Genomic DNA, 17,885 nt, shown 5'->3' on the forward strand with positions numbered 1-17,885 from the left:
AATATCAACAAGGTCAGAAAATGTAAAAATGCAGAAAAAGGTATTGGATATTTTATGAAAAATATCAAAAAAGTAAAAAAAAAAATTTATTGGAAAAGGGACACCTAGATAAAAATTAACCTATATTCGTAAAATTATTGCCTTTGCAAACTCCTAGACTATGACGAAAAACTGTTGACTTTAGTGAAGAAAGGGAAAACGGAATTGACACGTATATTTTAAAGAATAAATAAAAACAATAGTGCTATATATTCTGTAGCATATTTAGCACCTCAGCTTCGCTTTTGCCATCGCCTTCCCTTTCAAAGTTTCTGCTAATATTCCCAGAATTTTTCCTCCAAAATCTACCTTTCGTTCTCACTGTGTCACTCAACACACGCAAATCCACTTCGATTTCACACACCGAGATCAGTGGTGAGAAATGGCGGGAAATGATTGGATTAACAGTTACCTGGAGGCGATTCTCGACGTCGGCCCCGGGCTCGATGAGAAGAAGTCTTCTCTGCTGCTCAGGGAGAGGGGGAGGTTCAGCCCTACCCGCTACTTCGTGGAGGAGGTCATCACTGGATTCGATGAGACCGATCTCCACCGCTCCTGGATCCGAGTATGTCTCACTGCGGATGCATCTATATTCTTCTTCTTCTTCTTCTTACTATTTGTGTTTCCAAGTGCGTGATGTTTCAGTGTGTGATTGGTGTAGGCGCAAGCGACGAGGAGTCCGCAGGAGAGGAACACGAGGCTGGAGAACATGTGCTGGCGGATTTGGAATTTAGCTCGCCAGAAAAAGCAGGTAGTTTAATGTTCTAATCGGAGGAAAGAGGATCGATTCAAGTGATGTTGATTTATAGGAGATTTGAAGACATGATTTGTGTTACGATTTCTAAGGATGTGGTTTGATGAAATGCGATGGCTGATCTGAGATTATTTTTGGTGTTTGATTGATTAATCACTGTGAAATGATTGGTGTAAATCTTACTGATAGCTGTTTCTATTCTGCGGTGCTTTTGAATGCAAGTCTGCATGCATTGTAGCATATCTAAATATTAGGGGCAGGAACATATATGAGTTTTATGTATTGTCCGGTTCAATAAAATAGTTGTTGGAGGAACCGGGAATGTGACGTTATTGTAGCATGCTTGTATGTGTATTATCAGTAAAGTTATATGCAATATCTCCATTTTGCTCACCTCGATTCTATGCTGTCAGCTGACTGCATTTTATGCTTCAAGCTGTTTTCCTGCCCTAGTGACAAATCCTCTTTTGCAGAAATTACTGTGAATTGAATGTTATTTATTTGGCTGCTTATATGATATGATTGTGGTTCCATCGTAAAACTTCTTCCCATTCCTTTGTCTTTTTCCCTTGTGTAGTTGACTGTGTCCCTGAATTCAACGGTCATATTTCATGAAATTTTGCCTTGATGTTTGACTTGTTACTTTCTGACTATGGTGAGGTTTCAATCTGTTTACCCTTTGCATTATAGCAAACACATTTCATGCTGAACACCCAGAACTTTGGGCTCCTACTCATGTTCTGTTAGTGGCTGAAAGCTTAATTGAACTTTCTTCTGGTACTTTAGCTGAAATGCATCATTCTCTGACTATGAATAACCTTTTTAGCTTGAGAGCGAGGAAGCCCAAAGAGTGGCGAAACGCCGTCTTGAGCGTGAAAGAGGTCGCAGAGAAGCAGTTGCCGATATGTCTGAAGATCTATCGGAGGGGGAAAAAGGAGATGTAGTAGCCGATCTTTCATCTCATGGCGAAAGTACAAGAGGTCGGTTACCTAGAATTAGCTCTGTTGATGCTTTGGAGGCCTGGACCAGTCAACAGAAGGGGAAAAAGTTGTACATCATATTAATTAGGTATGATGTAAAACTCTTATAGATTATTTTGTGGAAAAAGTGATTCCATGTTAATGTGATTTCACATGATATTTGGCACAAAGTTAAATGGACGCTGGAACCATTTTTGTAGAGTGATATTTTCCATTGATTTCTTTAATTTTCTGCATATGAAGTCTACCAAGCGTTTGAGCTGAGACAGCTGGATTTGGACATGCATGGTGTAATTGATGCATGTCCAAACTTAATAAGCCAATCATATTTGTACCTTAACTTAATTGCATGATTTCTTGACTCTAGTACTCTTGCAGCCTCCACGGCTTGATACGAGGGGAAAATATGGAGCTTGGCCGTGACTCTGATACCGGTGGTCAGGTAGTGTTTGGTTCCAAATATTTTCATATTATCAGAATCTAATTCTTAGTAATAAGCTTGATCTGATAGAAGCTTGATAGAAGCTTGTTTAGTATTATTTGTTGGCTCATAGAGTGGTAATTAAAACCATCATATGGTAATTTCTGTGACTTCCTTTTGATATCGGCAATTTTGGTTGCTTGTGTCCTTCAGGTGAAGTATGTTGTTGAACTGGCCAGGGCATTGGGTTCTATGCCTGGTGTTTATCGTGTTGATTTGCTTACGAGACAAGTTTCATCACCAGAAGTTGACTGGAGCTACGGTGAACCCACAGAGATGCTACCTCCGCTAAACTCAGAAGTGATGGATGAGATTGGAGAAAGTAGTGGTGCTTACATAGTTCGCATTCCTTTTGGTCCAAAGGACAAATATGTTGCAAAAGAACTTCTATGGCCTCATATTCCTGAATTTGTTGACGGTGCTCTTAGCCATATCATGCAAATGTCAAAGGTTCTTGGTGAGCAAATCGGTAATGGACAGCCAGTCTGGCCTGTTGCTATCCATGCGCACTATGCAGATGCAGGTGACTCTGCAGCCCTATTATCTGGTGCATTGAATGTTCCCATGCTTTTCACCGGTCATTCACTAGGTCGTGATAAGCTAGAGCAACTTTTGAGACAAAGCAGATTGTCAAGGGATGAGATCAACTCTACCTACAAAATAATGCGTAGGATAGAGGCAGAAGAATTATCTATTGATGCCTCGGAAATCGTCATAACTAGCACAAGACAGGAGATAGAGCAGCAGTGGCGTTTATACGACGGTTTTGATCCAATTTTAGAGCGCAAACTACGTGCTAGGATTAAACGTAATGTGAGCTGTTATGGAAGGTTCATGCCTCGCACAGCTGTAAGTAATTCATTTCTGTTTTAAATGCAAAAAATTCAGATGCTCCTAAATCAGTCATAATTATGCTTATGTACAATGTATTCTTATTATTTCTGAATATAGTAAGTTAAGATGGCTATTATTTAGGTCAGGTCTTCGTTGAAAGTTTTAGCAGAACTGCTTACTTGGGCATTCTTAGAGGTATCAAAGATCTCCTATTTGGCTAATGAAAAAGAGTCCTAGTTCCAGCTTCATTTGTGTACAATGAAAAACTGAACTCTTTTGTGGTGATGATATTCTCACCTAGTAAGTGAGCATCCTGTTTTTCGATACTACATCTTCTAGGAAATATTTGAATATACCCATAGACCCTTTTAGGAAATAACATAAATTTTAGATTCTTAAATGCCTTAAATCTGAGCATTTTACCAAAATAACCTTCAATCAGCTTTGTCTGACTGGACCTGCAGGTCCAACTTGGAGTTATTAATTGAGAAAAGAAAAAAACGAGTCGTTGTCCACATCATTAATAACCTCCATTCCTACTAGGAAGGTACGGTTCTGTTCCTCTATTTCCACATCACAGTCCTTCTGCCTCAGCTTTACCTGCCCCTCCTCTGCCTTCGTTGCCTGCACCACCTTCTTTACTGCCTCCTTTTCCCCCTCCACCACCTTCTACATAACCTTTTCTGGTGTATCCTGCACTGTCATGTGCTCCATGCCTTCGACCAATTTGTGCTTCCCGGACCAATTTGGAGAGCTCCACCCTTAATGAGAAATCGATGATGTTGGAAGTGTTTTGATCCACTGGTATTTTCTCTTCCTCCATCTCCATGAATCTGAAATAATCTCCACGATATCCAAATTGTAGTAGCCGGCATTCAAGCACACTTTAATAACGTGTAGCTCTGATTATGTTTTGGTCATACATACTTGCTGGGGAAATTCTCACTTGCAACATTTTAGCCTCTCCATTTTGCCACATCTAGACCTGTTTGTTGAATTATATTTTTCTTTGAAATAGTATGACATATTTCAAAATCCACGTTGACCAATGACTTCATTGGTCTAGTCATCAACTCATTGTTGATTGACTGGAAAAGAGATCTGGGGTAAATTTTTGTTAAAATACTCAAAAGTTAGGAATTTAAATGTAATTTTCTAAACACATGGTTATTTCTGTGATAAAGTTTAGACACTATGAATACTATTGTAATTGTCCCTCTCTTTTTAGTCATGTAAGAACATCCGAGACCAGTAAGAGCTGTTTTACTTTTAACTGTGGTAAATTTCTTCATACAAACCACCACTCGAGACTTGGACAAATCAGGATGTCTATCTTTCTGTCATTACATTATAGCTGCTGTACTTCTCTAGTTTTATTTTGCGATTTCTCAAACAAGATTATATTGCAGCAATTCTAGCTGTTTCATTGAGACCATGGTTCTTTTTTTAAGGTAATTCCACCTGGGATGGAATTTCATCACATCGAACCACATGATGGAGATATGGACACTGAAACTGAAGGAAATGAAGATGGAAAAGCTCCAGATCCGCCTATCTGGACTGAGGTTGCACCAATCCTTTGTATACTCTGTCAGCAATATTACAAGACTTAAATTGCAGATTTTGACTTTTGTGAAATATGTCCATGATTTTTAAGTACCCATAGTCTTTGTCCAGTATCTTATATTTGATGTATAAACAGATAATGCGTTTTTTTTCAAATCCGAGGAAGCCTATGATTCTAGCACTTGCGAGGCCAGATCCAAAGAAAAACCTCACGACCTTAGTCAAAGCATTTGGGGAATGTCGCCCACTAAGGGAGCTTGCTAATCTTGTAAGTTGCAAAATGAAAACATAAATGTTTGCTAAGAACTTCATTTTTATTTTATGGTCAGAGGTGCTGGAGTTTTTAGTCTTTTCCTTCTTATTTTTTGCAGACTTTAATAATGGGTAACCGGGAGAATATTGATGAAATGTCGGGAACAAATTCTTCAGTTCTTCTATCAATCCTTAAGCTGGTTGATAAGTATGATCTTTATGGCCAAGTGGCATATCCTAAGCACCATAAGCAGAATGATGTTCCTGATATATACCGTCTAGCAGCAAAGACCAAGGTACTCATGTTTATCTTGCAGCTCATGGATGCCTTTTCATATCTGAATGGACCAAGTGATATTATAGTTTGAAAGTGGTTCTTCCCAACTGCTTTTATGCTCTTAACTTAACTAAAAACTGAACTGTGCTATTGAGAATAGACATGCCCATAATTCTTAAACTGCACATTTTCAGTTCCAGTTCAGGAACAATCTGAACTTCTTTGTGGTGTTATGGATAGTAGATAAATTGGTGTATTGCACCTGTTGTGCTATGATTAGGTTTGTTTATGCGTGATGTGAGATACTGTATAGTAATTGTACCCGTAAATGAACATTTCTGCTAGTTTTTTTTACTTCAATTTGGTCTCCTATTAGGCTAGTTGGCCTTGGTGAGTGGTTAGTGGCTACTGCTCTTGACAGGAGTAGGAGTTGTGGTGCTATTATGGCTTATCTACTTATAAGCATACATGTGAAAAGTCAGGAGATTAGTTCCCATCCAACATTTAAGTTTCACTGACAAAATGCTTGAGCCAATAGTTATATGAAACCAGGCAATAACAATGACTTATCCTACTTGGCCAAAGTTGACCATGAACCTTCCTCTTTTGTTTTGCACTTGGAGTTCCACAAATAAAGATGAAATGGAGTTAGTTTAGTCCATCACACTTATGTCCATTCATGTGTCTAATTTGCACTGTGCCTGCACCTTACTGTTTCATCTTTTGGCCATCTTGGATTTACTTTAAATTATTTAGGACCATTCATATTGACCTACTGCATATTAACTTATTATGTCTTGACAGGGTGTCTTCATAAACCCAGCTTTCATTGAGCCTTTTGGGCTTACTCTGATTGAGGTTTGCCTTTGATTTACAAAATCTCCACTTTTAAATATTTTTTCATGCAAGCTACATAAGTTCTCTGCCATTATCAGGCTGCAGCATATGGCTTACCGATGGTTGCAACCCAAAATGGTGGTCCTGTTGATATACAGAGGGTATGTCCTTTTCTTTTTCTAGTTGTTTTCATGTTTCCATTTGGAATTTTTTGTTTACCTCCTGAAGATTGATTCCCACATTGGTTGGTCATGTTAATGACAGGTTTTAGACAATGGTCTCCTTGTTGATCCCCATGATCAGCAGTCAATTGCTAATGCTCTTTTGAAGCTGGTTGCAGATAAGCATCTTTGGGCAAAATGTAGAGCTAACGGATTGAAAAATATTCACCTTTTTTCATGGCCAGAACATTGCAAGACATATCTCTCCAAAATAGCAACTTGTAAACCAAGACAACCTTGTTGGTTGAGAAATGATGATGACGACGATAACTCCGAATCAGATTCACCAAGTGACTCCTTGAGGGACATACACGATTTATCATTGAACCTGAAGTTCTCTTTCGAAGGAGATAAGAATGAGAGTCGGGACAATGTCGATGGTTCTGTAGACTCTGGAGATCGAAAAATTAAGCTAGAAAATGCTGTGCTCTCATGGTCTAAGGGAATGGCAAAGAATGCACAAAAACCTGGGTCAACTGAAAGGGTAGACTCCAATACTGGAAAGTTCCCAGCATTGAGGAGAAGGAAGCACATATATGTCATTGCTGTGGATAATGATGCAAGTGCTGGTCTTTCTGAAACTGTTAGAAATATTTTTGAGGCTGTTAAGAAGGAGAGGACAGAAGACTCTATTGGATTTATCTTAGCAACATCATTTGACATTATTGAAATACGCTCGTTTCTGATTTCTGAAGGATTAAACACCACCGACTTTGATGCATTTATCTGCAATAGTGGTGGTGATCTTTATTACTCTTCTGCTAATCCAGAAGATAACTCATTCGTGGTGGACTTGTATTATCATTCACATATTGAATACCGCTGGGGAAGTGAAGGACTAAGGAAGACCTTAGTGCGGTGGGCATCTTCTTTAACCGATAAGAAGGGACAAAAGGAAGAACTTGTTGTTGAAGATGAAGAGACTTCTGCGGATTACTGCTATTCTTTTAAAATTCAGAAGCCTGGAGTGGTAAACACATTTCTCTATTCCATATAAGACCTCTTGACCATTTTTCATAATTTAAGTATACTACGGTTATCCTGATTATAAACTTGCTTAAATTTATTTGGTTGAAGGTTCCCGCTGCAAAGGAACTGAGAAAGTTGATGAGAATTCAGGCACTACGTTGCCATGTTATATATTGTCAAAATGGAAGTAGGATCAATGTGATTCCCGTTTTGGCTTCTCGTTCCCAAGCACTCAGGTAGTAGTTCCTTTCCCTTTCTCAGTCATTATCACATTCCTCAATTTAGTGTATCATAATTATAATTGTTCTCTCTTTGTCATTACACGAATTTTATTATAGTTTCATACACCTTATTATGTTAAAAGTGCAGCTTCTGTTTTAAATCAACACACATTAATCTAATAGGTTATGAGAAGATATTTAGAAAATTAGACTTGTTTCTGCTCCAGTTTCGGTAGTTCCTTATGTGGTTTTTGTTCCTGTACAATTACATGAGAATTACAGAATACAAATAGGCTGCTGGATTTGCATGTGTTGTATCATAATTTTGCGAAACCTAACACGGAAAACAACCTCTTAAGGTACCTGTATCTTCGCTGGGGCATGGACTTGTCAAAGGTGGTGGTTTTTGTTGGGGAGAGTGGAGACACTGACTATGAACAATTGCTTGGCGGTGTTCACAAATCTGTAGTTCTGAACGGAGTTTGCAGCAGCCAAGTCGATGCTAGCAGAAGCTACCCACTCACGGACGTCATAGCTTACGACAGCTCTAATATCACAAAAACCAGTGTCTCCGATCTCCGCGCATCACTGGAGGAGCTGAAAGTCCTCGGTGGCTAATATTTCCAGTTACCACCAACCCCGTTGCACCACATCCATCTAAAATAAATTAAGCATACGTGTTTTCGTTCATGCTACTTTACGATAAACGGCAGATACACACTACTGCCAGTCTGCGAGGGAGCTTATAATACATTTTCTCAAACACTTTGAGATTAGACCTTTCTTCTTTGGTTGGTTGGGTCAAATTGAAGCATAAAAAAAGTTACCCGTTTGCTACTTTGTTGTACAAGTCTTAGTACTAGCAAATGTGATATTTGTACAGATATTGCGATTTTCTTATTAAATCACAAATGTCTGATGTTGCTTCTTTTATTCTTCTTATTTTTGTAGTTACAGTTAATTAAGTATTGTATTTGCCTTGTCCTGCCCACAGTTTATAAAGGCATACCATAGTATATAATTACTAACTTTTATATGCCCTTTTGTTTTGTTTTATTTTAGTTGAATCGTGGTGCAATTAACAATTCATGTGTTAATTAGATCTCATTAGTTTCATAAAAAAAATATTAAATAAAAAAAATTAAAAAATCCGCTGGGCGATGCGCTCGGCGATCTGGAGCGCTGCAATATGATTTGGTATAGTTTTCAAGTTATTTTTAAAATCATCAAGTAATGTAACCAAACTAAATAATTAATATAGTTCACAACAGGCACTATAAATGTAAGATTTAATTAATTTAACCTAATCAATATAAGATTGATTCGACATTCAACCATGTAATCTTACTTTAATGCATTCCCATTTCTTAAATAAATCTATTCAATATTATCACTAAAAAATACACACATAATTCTCGATACTTTAATGCATTCCCATTTCTTAAATAAATCTATTCAATATTATCACTACAAAATACACACATAATTCTCGATTCCGCCAAATGTTAGAATATGATTGTCTTAACTCTTAACAGAGGACCTCTGAAAGAGCATGAAATTAAATCTCAATTATAGCCTCTACCACATCAACTACTATAGTGTATTAAAATATGCAAAATGTTATATATGTAATTTGAATTATTGAACCAACTCAAATTCATTATTTTTTGTAATTATAACTGATGACTGATCTTACCAGTGGTAAGAGAGCTTTTCCCTAATTATTTTACCCACCATCTTAAAAATTTATTCCTTTTTGATATATTCTTACATAATTTCGTGTCTTTAACACAATTTTCTTACTAAAATATTAAATTTTCTAGAAAAATAAATTCCGAAATTAAACTAGAGGTTAACTAGTCAATCACGACATGCCTTTATGAAAGAGTATATATTGTGAGGAAAAGAAAAAGGATAAATTGAAGTGGATAATGAATGTAGGTATGGATATTAATGAGCAATAAAGCAATTAATGGTATGTGAATAGCTGTTTGAATACAACGTAACTTACATCTTCCCAACAGCTAATGCCTTCCTGCCCTATTCATTCAAGACTCATAATAACACTCCAATTACAGCCTCCAACCAAAAATTAAAAATAATATAAAAATTAAAAATTAAACACACCCACTGCAATTATAGTTTCACAGATACCATGAAACATAAATTAATTGGTAATACATTCTCCTCCATTAATTGGAGGTCCGAGTCAAACGATGCTCCTAGAAATTGTTAGGGAAATTGGAAATTATAAATTTCATGTTCGAAATTGGAAATTATAAATTTTACTAGGAATAATGTTAACTGGATGTATTTCCAAAAAATATGTAAGTAATGTGGTTCTTTAGTCTGGTGTGGTTTTTGTTTATCTTGAAATATTGATTAAGTGTTTTATTTTCTTCGAAAAGGTATAAAGTATAATATGAAAATGATTGGAGACTATCCTTTTTCATATGAATGCACATGCACAACAATTAAAAACCTTTAGCCCTCTTTAAAAAAATATAAATTACATTAAAGAATTTCCCTTTACATATATTGATGTTAGCATGTTTTATCCTCTATATATATATATAGCCCCATCGTTTTACTTTTAGTATTGTATTGATTTGAGTATCTTTATTAATCAATGATACTAATTATTAATATTGCTTTTATATTAAAATTGCATTCTTTTCGTATGCATATAATTAAGATGACTAGTACAGATACTTACATAATTGATTAAATTTCGAAAGCTGTCTTCTATAATTATGTTGTAACCATCATGGTTTGCAAATTGTGAAAGTCAAACTAGACGTTGACTGACTTTATTGTGGTTTCGTGACGGTTTGATATAGTTGTATTCATGTTAAATTACCGAATCCTAGAATGTTTAAATTAAATTAATATAAATAAAACGCGATAATAGAGTGTCAACTAAGTTTCCTAACTAAATAGATCGACAATTCTCAACCACCACTTAATTTTGCCCAGACAGAAAAAAAATCCATGGAGTTCATTAACTTTTTATTACTTAAAAAAATTAAGATTAATAATGAGCAATAAAATGCATACCTTTCCCAAACCAAAATCGGTCTTAATACACTTTCAAGACTCTTTAATTAGTAATAGAGCCAAATCCAACTTCTTCCTTTAAAATAATTAAATACTTAATTTAGAAATTCCCTTTATCATACGTTGCTTGATAATTGATATCATCGATCCCAAAAGCATAATATAAATAGCATATATTGTAACGAATGATAAAAGAAACAATATATTTTTCTATGTATAGTGGTAACTTGATATAGTCTCCAAATCAACAAGAAACAAATAACCCTTAGATCCAATAATTCTCCCAATCATAAATGATCAACCACCATGAGAATCCCAATAACTCCACGCATGTACTTAAAAGAAATATAAAAGTAATTAATCTTATCAATCTATTTGTATATAACTATATATTACTATGAGTATTGGGAAAAAGCAAACAAAATCATGACTTTTACGTGTAATAAGATGACACCAACACATTATATATAGCATCTTATCGATGACCTAATCACATGAAATTAAAACTTACTTGTGAGACATCCGTCAAGCAAACCATATCTATAGTTTTAGGGCTGGATATTGGGTATCGGATAATCCCGATCTGAAAATTTTGGGTAATGGATACCGGATATCCAAAAAATTGTGTAGTAGATACGGATTCTGGTATTGAGATTTGAGAATTATCGGGCATTACAAAATTATCTGAAATTGTAATTTAATTTTAAGTCACTTAATCAATTAACTATACAAAGATTTGGTTTAATGGATGTTTCATACTGAAAAAATGTACTCCTTTTCCTTTATGGAAAATATTTTCCTTTTCAGACCTGGCTGCTTGGCTTACTATTTTATTTCCCAACTATTTTGTGGGCATATTCTTTTGTATTTTGGATGGATTGTGGATGTTATCGCTTTTGATTGAGAAATTTTGGCTTTAAACGTGTGTGATTTGGAATTGGAAAATGTTGGGAATATGTAAAATGTGTATATTTTGGATGGGTTGTGGATGTGTATTTAATTGTCTTTAATTGTTCCTCCATTTCATTCCGTAATGAACCGACTGCATCAACAGTTCAAAATATACTTCAGGCGCATCAAAGAGTTATATTTCAACACAACAATAAATCATACTTCAGCACAACACATTCTCAATAAATGCTCCCGCCTCTCCAACTAAATATGCATCGACACCACATGTCGCAATCATGTCTGTCTAAAATTCACACCCAAGGACCGATATTCAGTCTCGATTATAATAAAAGAAATGATCTAACATGAATACAACTATATCTCCATAGTATATGTGCAACTTTTCTTGTCTTACACGAATCAATACTCATTCCTATATATCAACCCTAGTATGTGAGATTGATTACGTTTCTCTAGATTTTCTAGAGACCTCAAACAAATTACACATACAAAAACCCTTTACTCAAAAAATTCCAATCTACTTCACCACTAAGTAAAAAATCTATCAAAATTTAATAAAAAAATAAAACCATACTTTAAATGTTGCTTGTTGGCACAGTTGCTCATCAGCCTCTTGTGCAGTTATTACCCCAACCTAACCACCCCAACCCCCACTCTCTCTCAAGAGCTATGAATATGGTTTTTCTTTCATGTGGCTGAATCCAAGAATTCATGCCACCAAATAACACCATGACCACCCGAAGCAATCAACAAGGCTGCGTTTTGAAGAGAAAATCCAAAGCCACTATGGATCAAGGCAGAATCATCACATGTTGTTTGGACAGCAAAAAAGATGAGAACAAGAGCAAAGGGAAAACATATCCTCTCTTGTCTTTTCATGAATTGCCAGATTATATGAAGGATAATCAGTATATATTGAGGTATTACAGGTCTGAGTGGCCTCTTAAACTCGCCTTTTTCAGCTTGTTTCGATGGCATAATGAGACCCTTAATGTTTGGACGTGAGTACTCTTTTTCTTTCTTTCTTTCTTTTTTCTTTTTTTTTGGTCTTAATTAGTATACTTTTTTAGGTTTTATGTAAGAATTAATGTTGATTTGATTTATTTTGGTGTTGCAGGCACTTGATTGGGCTGTTGTTGTTTGTGGGATTGACTGTTGCTAATGCTATGCATGTTTATGAGGTTGCAGATTTCATCACAATGTTTGCTATGTAAGTCCCATTGTACAACCACTTGATGCCCTTCCGATGGATTTGTTATGATTATTTTCGTCTATACTCGCCCTTGTAGCATTATAAACTGTCGGTGATAGGATGAAAGAGGGATTCTGTATAAATTTATAGACGAAACCGATATAATTACCTCTTTCAGAAATTTGAGATAATGGATTTTTTCTTCTGAAGGTGGGGAAAAGGATAAAACTAAATAAAACTGATTATTAGTCCAAATTGAGGTACGAATAGCCAACCATCGTAGTGTAAAAATTGGATATGTTCGATCACAAAGTAGAGGGTCAAGTCGTTAAGGGGCTTAAGCCCTTAACATCCTCTTTCAATGATCTGAATCACTTACTATTTTCAAATAATATTAAAAAAAACATAGTGCCAACCATTGTTTTTTCTGCGTCCGTCCCTGGTTTGATCTATAGTCATGTAGTCAATAGTCATATTCTTGATCTAATGTTCATGTACATTTATATCTCAACTTATGTACTTTATCATCCAATTTCAAGAATATTTATGTTTCTTGCTCCATATCTCTAGGCCTTAACCATGTCTAGTAATCCCATTTTATGACAGGCAATTACCATCAAGTGCAGAAGCCAACATCTCCAACAAATTCTCAGCTGTGAGACTTCACCATCACCATCACCAATTGCTCTTGTTTATTTTGTTACAAACAAAACAAAATACACTAACAATACAATGCATTTGCAATAACAGGGGACAAAGAATGTAATAGAGTTGAACCAAAAAATGGACATAACAAAATCAACACCACCAAGCTGGCCTTTCTATGTGTTCCTGTGTGGCTCCATGTTCTGCCTCCTCTGCAGCAGCCTCTGCCACCTCTTCTGCTGCCACTCGCGCCGCCTCAACACGCAGCTCCTCAACCTCGACTATGTGGGCATCACCGTCATGATCATCGCCTCCTACTTCCCCCCCATGTACTACATCTTCCAGTGCACCCCTCACTGGCAAATCGTCTACCTCACCGGGATCACCGTCCTTGGTGCCTGCACCGTCATCACCCTCCTCCACCCGGCCCTCTCCTCTGGCAAATGCCGCTCCTTCCGCGTCCTCCTCTTCGTCTCCATGGCCCTGTTTGGCATCATCCCGGCCATCCATGCCGCTGTGGTCTACTGGACTGACCCTCACCGCAATGTCATACTCGCGTACGAGGGCGTCATGGCCCTCTCGTATTTGGTCGGGACCGTGTTTTACTTGAGCCGGGTGCCCGAGCGGTGGTGGCCCTGGTGGTTCGATTTGGCGGGGCAGAGCCACCAGATCTTCCATGTGTTTGTGGTGATGGGGGCTTTGGCACATTATGGTGCTGCTGATATTTTCTTGAGGTATAGGAGTAAAATGGGGTGTGACAAACTTGGTTATTGATGTATTATTAGTGTTACTACTATTTATTATTGGAAAAATTCTTTTTTTGATAATGCATGTTAATGGAATTCCATTTTAATGAAGAGCTTTAGTTGTATTCCGATTCAGGGAGTGACGCACAACCGTTATGCGTCGTTCTGGGAGAGACGCATAACCATCATGCGTTGTTGTTTAGTGACGCATAACCATTATGTGTCGTTGTTTAGTGACGCATAAGGATTATGCGTCTTTCCTTAGCGACGCATAACACTTATGCGTCTTTGGCTAGTGACGCATAAAGCTTGTGCGTCTTTGGCTAGTGACGCATAAAACTTATTTTGACATTAATATTATGTATAGGTGCGGCCTTCTGGAACGCATGTATTGCAGGCCCAAATGCCCAGAAAACATAGTTGAACACCATTGTACGCCTCTGACTCAACAGCTCGTTGTGCTTCCACTCAACAATTGTGCCCAGATTATGTGACTGGAGTTCAAACATGTAGCTTGACAACTCCCTAAATGATTCCTCCCATCCACCGTATACAAACTCTATAGCCTTTCTCTTTGCATACCATGCCTTCTTATAACGGATTAACACACCAAATCTGTCTTGAACATCAACTATTATTAAGAAGACCTTGAAATCGGCACACAATGTCGCACATGATGTCAAATCAACAGAGCAATCATTGCCGATGAAAAGTTAGCATGATCTCTGTTAGCACGATGACCTACACAAGTATGTCGATCCTTCCACTTCCTAACTTCCCACATATCGTCATGCGACCTTTGAGTAACTGAAACTTCCCACTTACATTCCCTCGCCTTTTCAGCGTCGATGGTGCTGATGATGCATGCCCCTGTTACTGTCGTTCCTGCTGGAAATTTGCATACGGCATGCCACCTTCTTAATTTGCTCTCGACGACCTTAAACTATTTTTCATTCCACAAACTCCACATAGTTATAGCAGTCTTCACATGTAGCTTGGAATCAAATTTTGTTCCCAACACAATCTGATGCGGCGCATTCTCATCCCAATACAAAAGGTTGTGTTCATTACAACCAACATCATCAGATACTCCAGACGGACGACTTGGTAATTCACGAAAGAATCTAAACCCCCTAAGATTGTACTCCTGAAGTGGTTGTTCACCTTGCATAACAGGTTTACATGGTTGCATAACAGGTTTACATGGTACTATCTCATCATCAGAAATACCATCAACATCATCAGCACCATCACCATCACTGAGACCGGGGTCTGGCTCTGTCTCAGATAGTGGCCTTGGCTCACCAAGATCACCTGCAACATCTACCTCATCGTTCAATCCAACACCAACATCAGCAACATCTACAACATCTCTCTGCTCATTCATACTACGATCAAAGCTCATATGCTCCACCCTCGCAGATGATCCAATACCACAATCAAAGCTCATATGCTCCACCCTCGCAGATGATCCAATACCATAATCAACAACTGGTGGGATTTATGAACTCCTCACAGGTGAATACTCAACAAATAATTCAATACACCCACTTGAATTTTGAGCATTGTTGAACATATACATCACACTTTCATCATTGCAAATCACAGAACATGTATAACTCATACCGGAAGCAAAGACTATACATTGTCTCCATAATAATTCAATTGTGTGTTGGTTCATATCTATTCTCATCGCATCACATATCATTGCTACTAATTCAGAATAGGAAACACATGAATTTAATATGATGGAGCTCCTCGCACGAGGTGGTTCATAACCAATACCCATATGTGGTAGTTGAACTACTCTACCACCCCAATACAAACTCACAAATACTTGCATGATTTCTGCATAAAAAACATTTAAAACAACAACAATTATGAACATTTTTCCTACAAGCCCTAATTTTATAAATTTGGTAAAACTAACAAATGAAAGCAAAATAAACATGAATAATGATGAATGTAGCTAAATTGATGAACAAATTACCTGATCTTATGGAGATAACGTTGGAAATCGCCGGAAATCACCGGAAACCCGAGAGAGGAAATGAAATTGTATTCTGTGCGCTGCTTCTGCCTTCTGTGCGTTAAAAGCTGACTGAAAGACGCACAACTATTATGCATCTTTCGTTAATGACGCATAAGCATTATGCGTCTTTGAACGACGCATAACCCTTGTGCGTCATTAAAGAAAGACGCATAAGGGTTGTGCGTTTCATTAATAACGACGCATAACTCTTATGCGTCTCTCCTCCCTTCGAAATAAATCTAATCTCCTTCATTAAAATGGAATTCCATTAGTGGGTTATAACAAAAAAAAGAAAGAACTCATTTATTATTTGCCATATACTAATATCTAGTATGTGGTTATTTGCCAACTTTGAGTTGCGTGAGAATTGGGTCGGGTCGGGCCATAAGCAGTGCAACCGATGATAATTTGATCGTCGTTGGCAATTAGGTAAGGTTGTTGGAACACATATGATTAGCCACATATGTATATGTCACCAATTTTAAATAGTGGACTTTTTCTCGTCGTTAAATATTCTAGCGACAACGATTTATATTGGATTTTGTCTCATGTGAACCGTGAACACACTAATTAATACCGTTAAAATTTTATTGTGAAAAAGCAATGTTTTACATGCTCATTTCATACATTATTTTATATATTAAGGATTCGTTTGATTTGTAAAATTATACTCTTTATCTTATAAGATAATCGTATAACAATGAGTCAAAGTCAAGAATGGTAAGACCATCCACAATAGGCGCCCAGCGACCGCCCAGCCGAGCGCCGGCGCTGGGCGGTTCGCTGGGCGGTCTATTGCAGCCGCCCAGCGGCTGAGTGGAGAGAGAAACCGTGCAGCGCTGGGCGGTTATATGGCACTGGGCGGTCCGTTCGGCGCTATTGCAGCGCCCGGATCGCCCAGCGCACCGCTTAGCGCGAAAATTAATTTTTTTTCCCGAAACACTATATATACGCGCTTTGCTCGTCATTTTCATTCGCACCACTTGTTTTAACGAGTACTCTCTCTATCTTAATTTCTGTTCAAGATCAACAACGGGAAATGAATCTCAACAACGAGCCTAGTTCCGGGAGTAGCGGGTCACAAACTCCGACGATCCCTGTGGGAAGTGGATGGGGTCAGGTGCCCGGGTACTACAACATGTACCTGTGGCAGCAGATGATGCCCGGGGCCCCAATGGGGGGGAGTCCGCCGGGGTGGGTACCCGGGATGCAGATGATGCCCGGGGGAGCACCGGCGACACAGTGGACTCCGGGGGTCGTACCGGCGATACAGTGGACTCCGGGGGTCGTACCGGCTACACAGGGGACTCCGGGGGTCGTACCGGCTACACAGGGGACTCCTGGGGGGTCCCCGGCGACGGCGGGGGATGTCTATCGCCCCAGTTTTGATTTTTCGACTGGGTCTTCGCACACATCGACCCAAACACCCTTGGGGTTTGATAGTTTCTCCTTAGATGAGTTGGGGTTTGATACTCTCGGAGCTCCGGAGACTCTAGTTCAGGGGGGGCAGTGCCGGGGCGTGGCGCCCCAAAGAAGAAGGGCAAGAAGAAGGTCGGCGAGTCGTCGCAGCCGGGTGAGGAGGAGGTACGGAGGAGGTGGACGGACGACGAGAACGTCGGGCTCAGCAAGGCGTGGGTGAGTGTTTGCGACGATCCTCTCGTTTCGAACGAGCAAAGGATCGTCAACATGTGGGGCAAGATAGCAGCAGCCTACCAGAGATTTTGCCCGGAGGGGAGGCCCCGCAACGGGGAGGATTGCCGGAAGGGCTGGAACCGAATCAGGGCGGGGGTCTCCCGATTTTCGGGTTTGTACACCAACGCACTCCGCATGATGAGCAGTGGCCAAACGGAGGATGACTGCAGGAGAATAG

General features: G+C 38.5%; 2 protein-coding genes across 2 annotated transcripts; both read left to right on the forward strand.

Moving 5' to 3' along the window:
• Positions 1 to 272: 272 nt before the first annotated feature.
• Positions 273 to 8,364, forward strand: LOC121799921 (probable sucrose-phosphate synthase 1). The gene is made up of 13 exons (XM_042199439.1): positions 273 to 604; positions 701 to 790; positions 1,620 to 1,861; positions 2,152 to 2,215; positions 2,408 to 3,103; positions 4,540 to 4,653; positions 4,791 to 4,922; positions 5,026 to 5,202; positions 5,988 to 6,041; positions 6,119 to 6,181; positions 6,285 to 7,211; positions 7,319 to 7,446; positions 7,791 to 8,364. Exons 1-13 carry the CDS (start codon positions 422 to 424, stop codon positions 8,047 to 8,049), a joined length of 3,129 nt encoding a protein of 1,042 aa, XP_042055373.1. The 5' UTR covers positions 273 to 421; the 3' UTR covers positions 8,050 to 8,364.
• A 3,535-nt stretch (positions 8,365 to 11,899) lies between these two features.
• On the forward strand, positions 11,900 to 14,094 carry LOC121801573 (heptahelical transmembrane protein 1-like). The gene is made up of 4 exons (XM_042201093.1): positions 11,900 to 12,401; positions 12,518 to 12,610; positions 13,199 to 13,247; positions 13,343 to 14,094. The coding sequence occupies exons 1-4, from the start codon at positions 12,112 to 12,114 to the stop codon at positions 14,009 to 14,011; spliced, it is 1,101 nt and encodes a 366-aa protein (XP_042057027.1). The 5' UTR covers positions 11,900 to 12,111; the 3' UTR covers positions 14,012 to 14,094.
• Positions 14,095 to 17,885: the final 3,791 nt, after the last annotated feature.

The sequence above is a fragment of the Salvia splendens genome, chromosome 4 (assembly GCF_004379255.2).
Source record: "Salvia splendens isolate huo1 chromosome 4, SspV2, whole genome shotgun sequence".
Classification (NCBI taxonomy): domain Eukaryota; kingdom Viridiplantae; phylum Streptophyta; class Magnoliopsida; order Lamiales; family Lamiaceae; genus Salvia; species Salvia splendens.

What these genes read in the sequence shown, in the direction of transcription:
- LOC121799921 (XM_042199439.1), top strand. Translation starts at nt 422, where the DNA reads ATGGCGGGAAATGATTGGATTAACAGTTACCTGGAGGCGATTCTCGAC. An exon ending in TTGTACATCATATTAATTAG is followed by an intron (nt 1,862 to 2,151) that starts GTATGATGTAAA and finishes GTACTCTTGCAG; the next exon opens with CCTCCACGGCTTGATACGAG. An exon ending in GGTTCATGCCTCGCACAGCT is followed by an intron (nt 3,104 to 4,539) that starts GTAAGTAATTCA and finishes TCTTTTTTTAAG; the next exon opens with GTAATTCCACCTGGGATGGA.
- LOC121801573 (XM_042201093.1), top strand. Translation starts at nt 12,112, where the DNA reads ATGCCACCAAATAACACCATGACCACCCGAAGCAATCAACAAGGCTGC. An exon ending in GAGACCCTTAATGTTTGGAC is followed by an intron (nt 12,402 to 12,517) that starts GTGAGTACTCTT and finishes TTGGTGTTGCAG; the next exon opens with GCACTTGATTGGGCTGTTGT. An exon ending in TTCATCACAATGTTTGCTAT is followed by an intron (nt 12,611 to 13,198) that starts GTAAGTCCCATT and finishes ATTTTATGACAG; the next exon opens with GCAATTACCATCAAGTGCAG.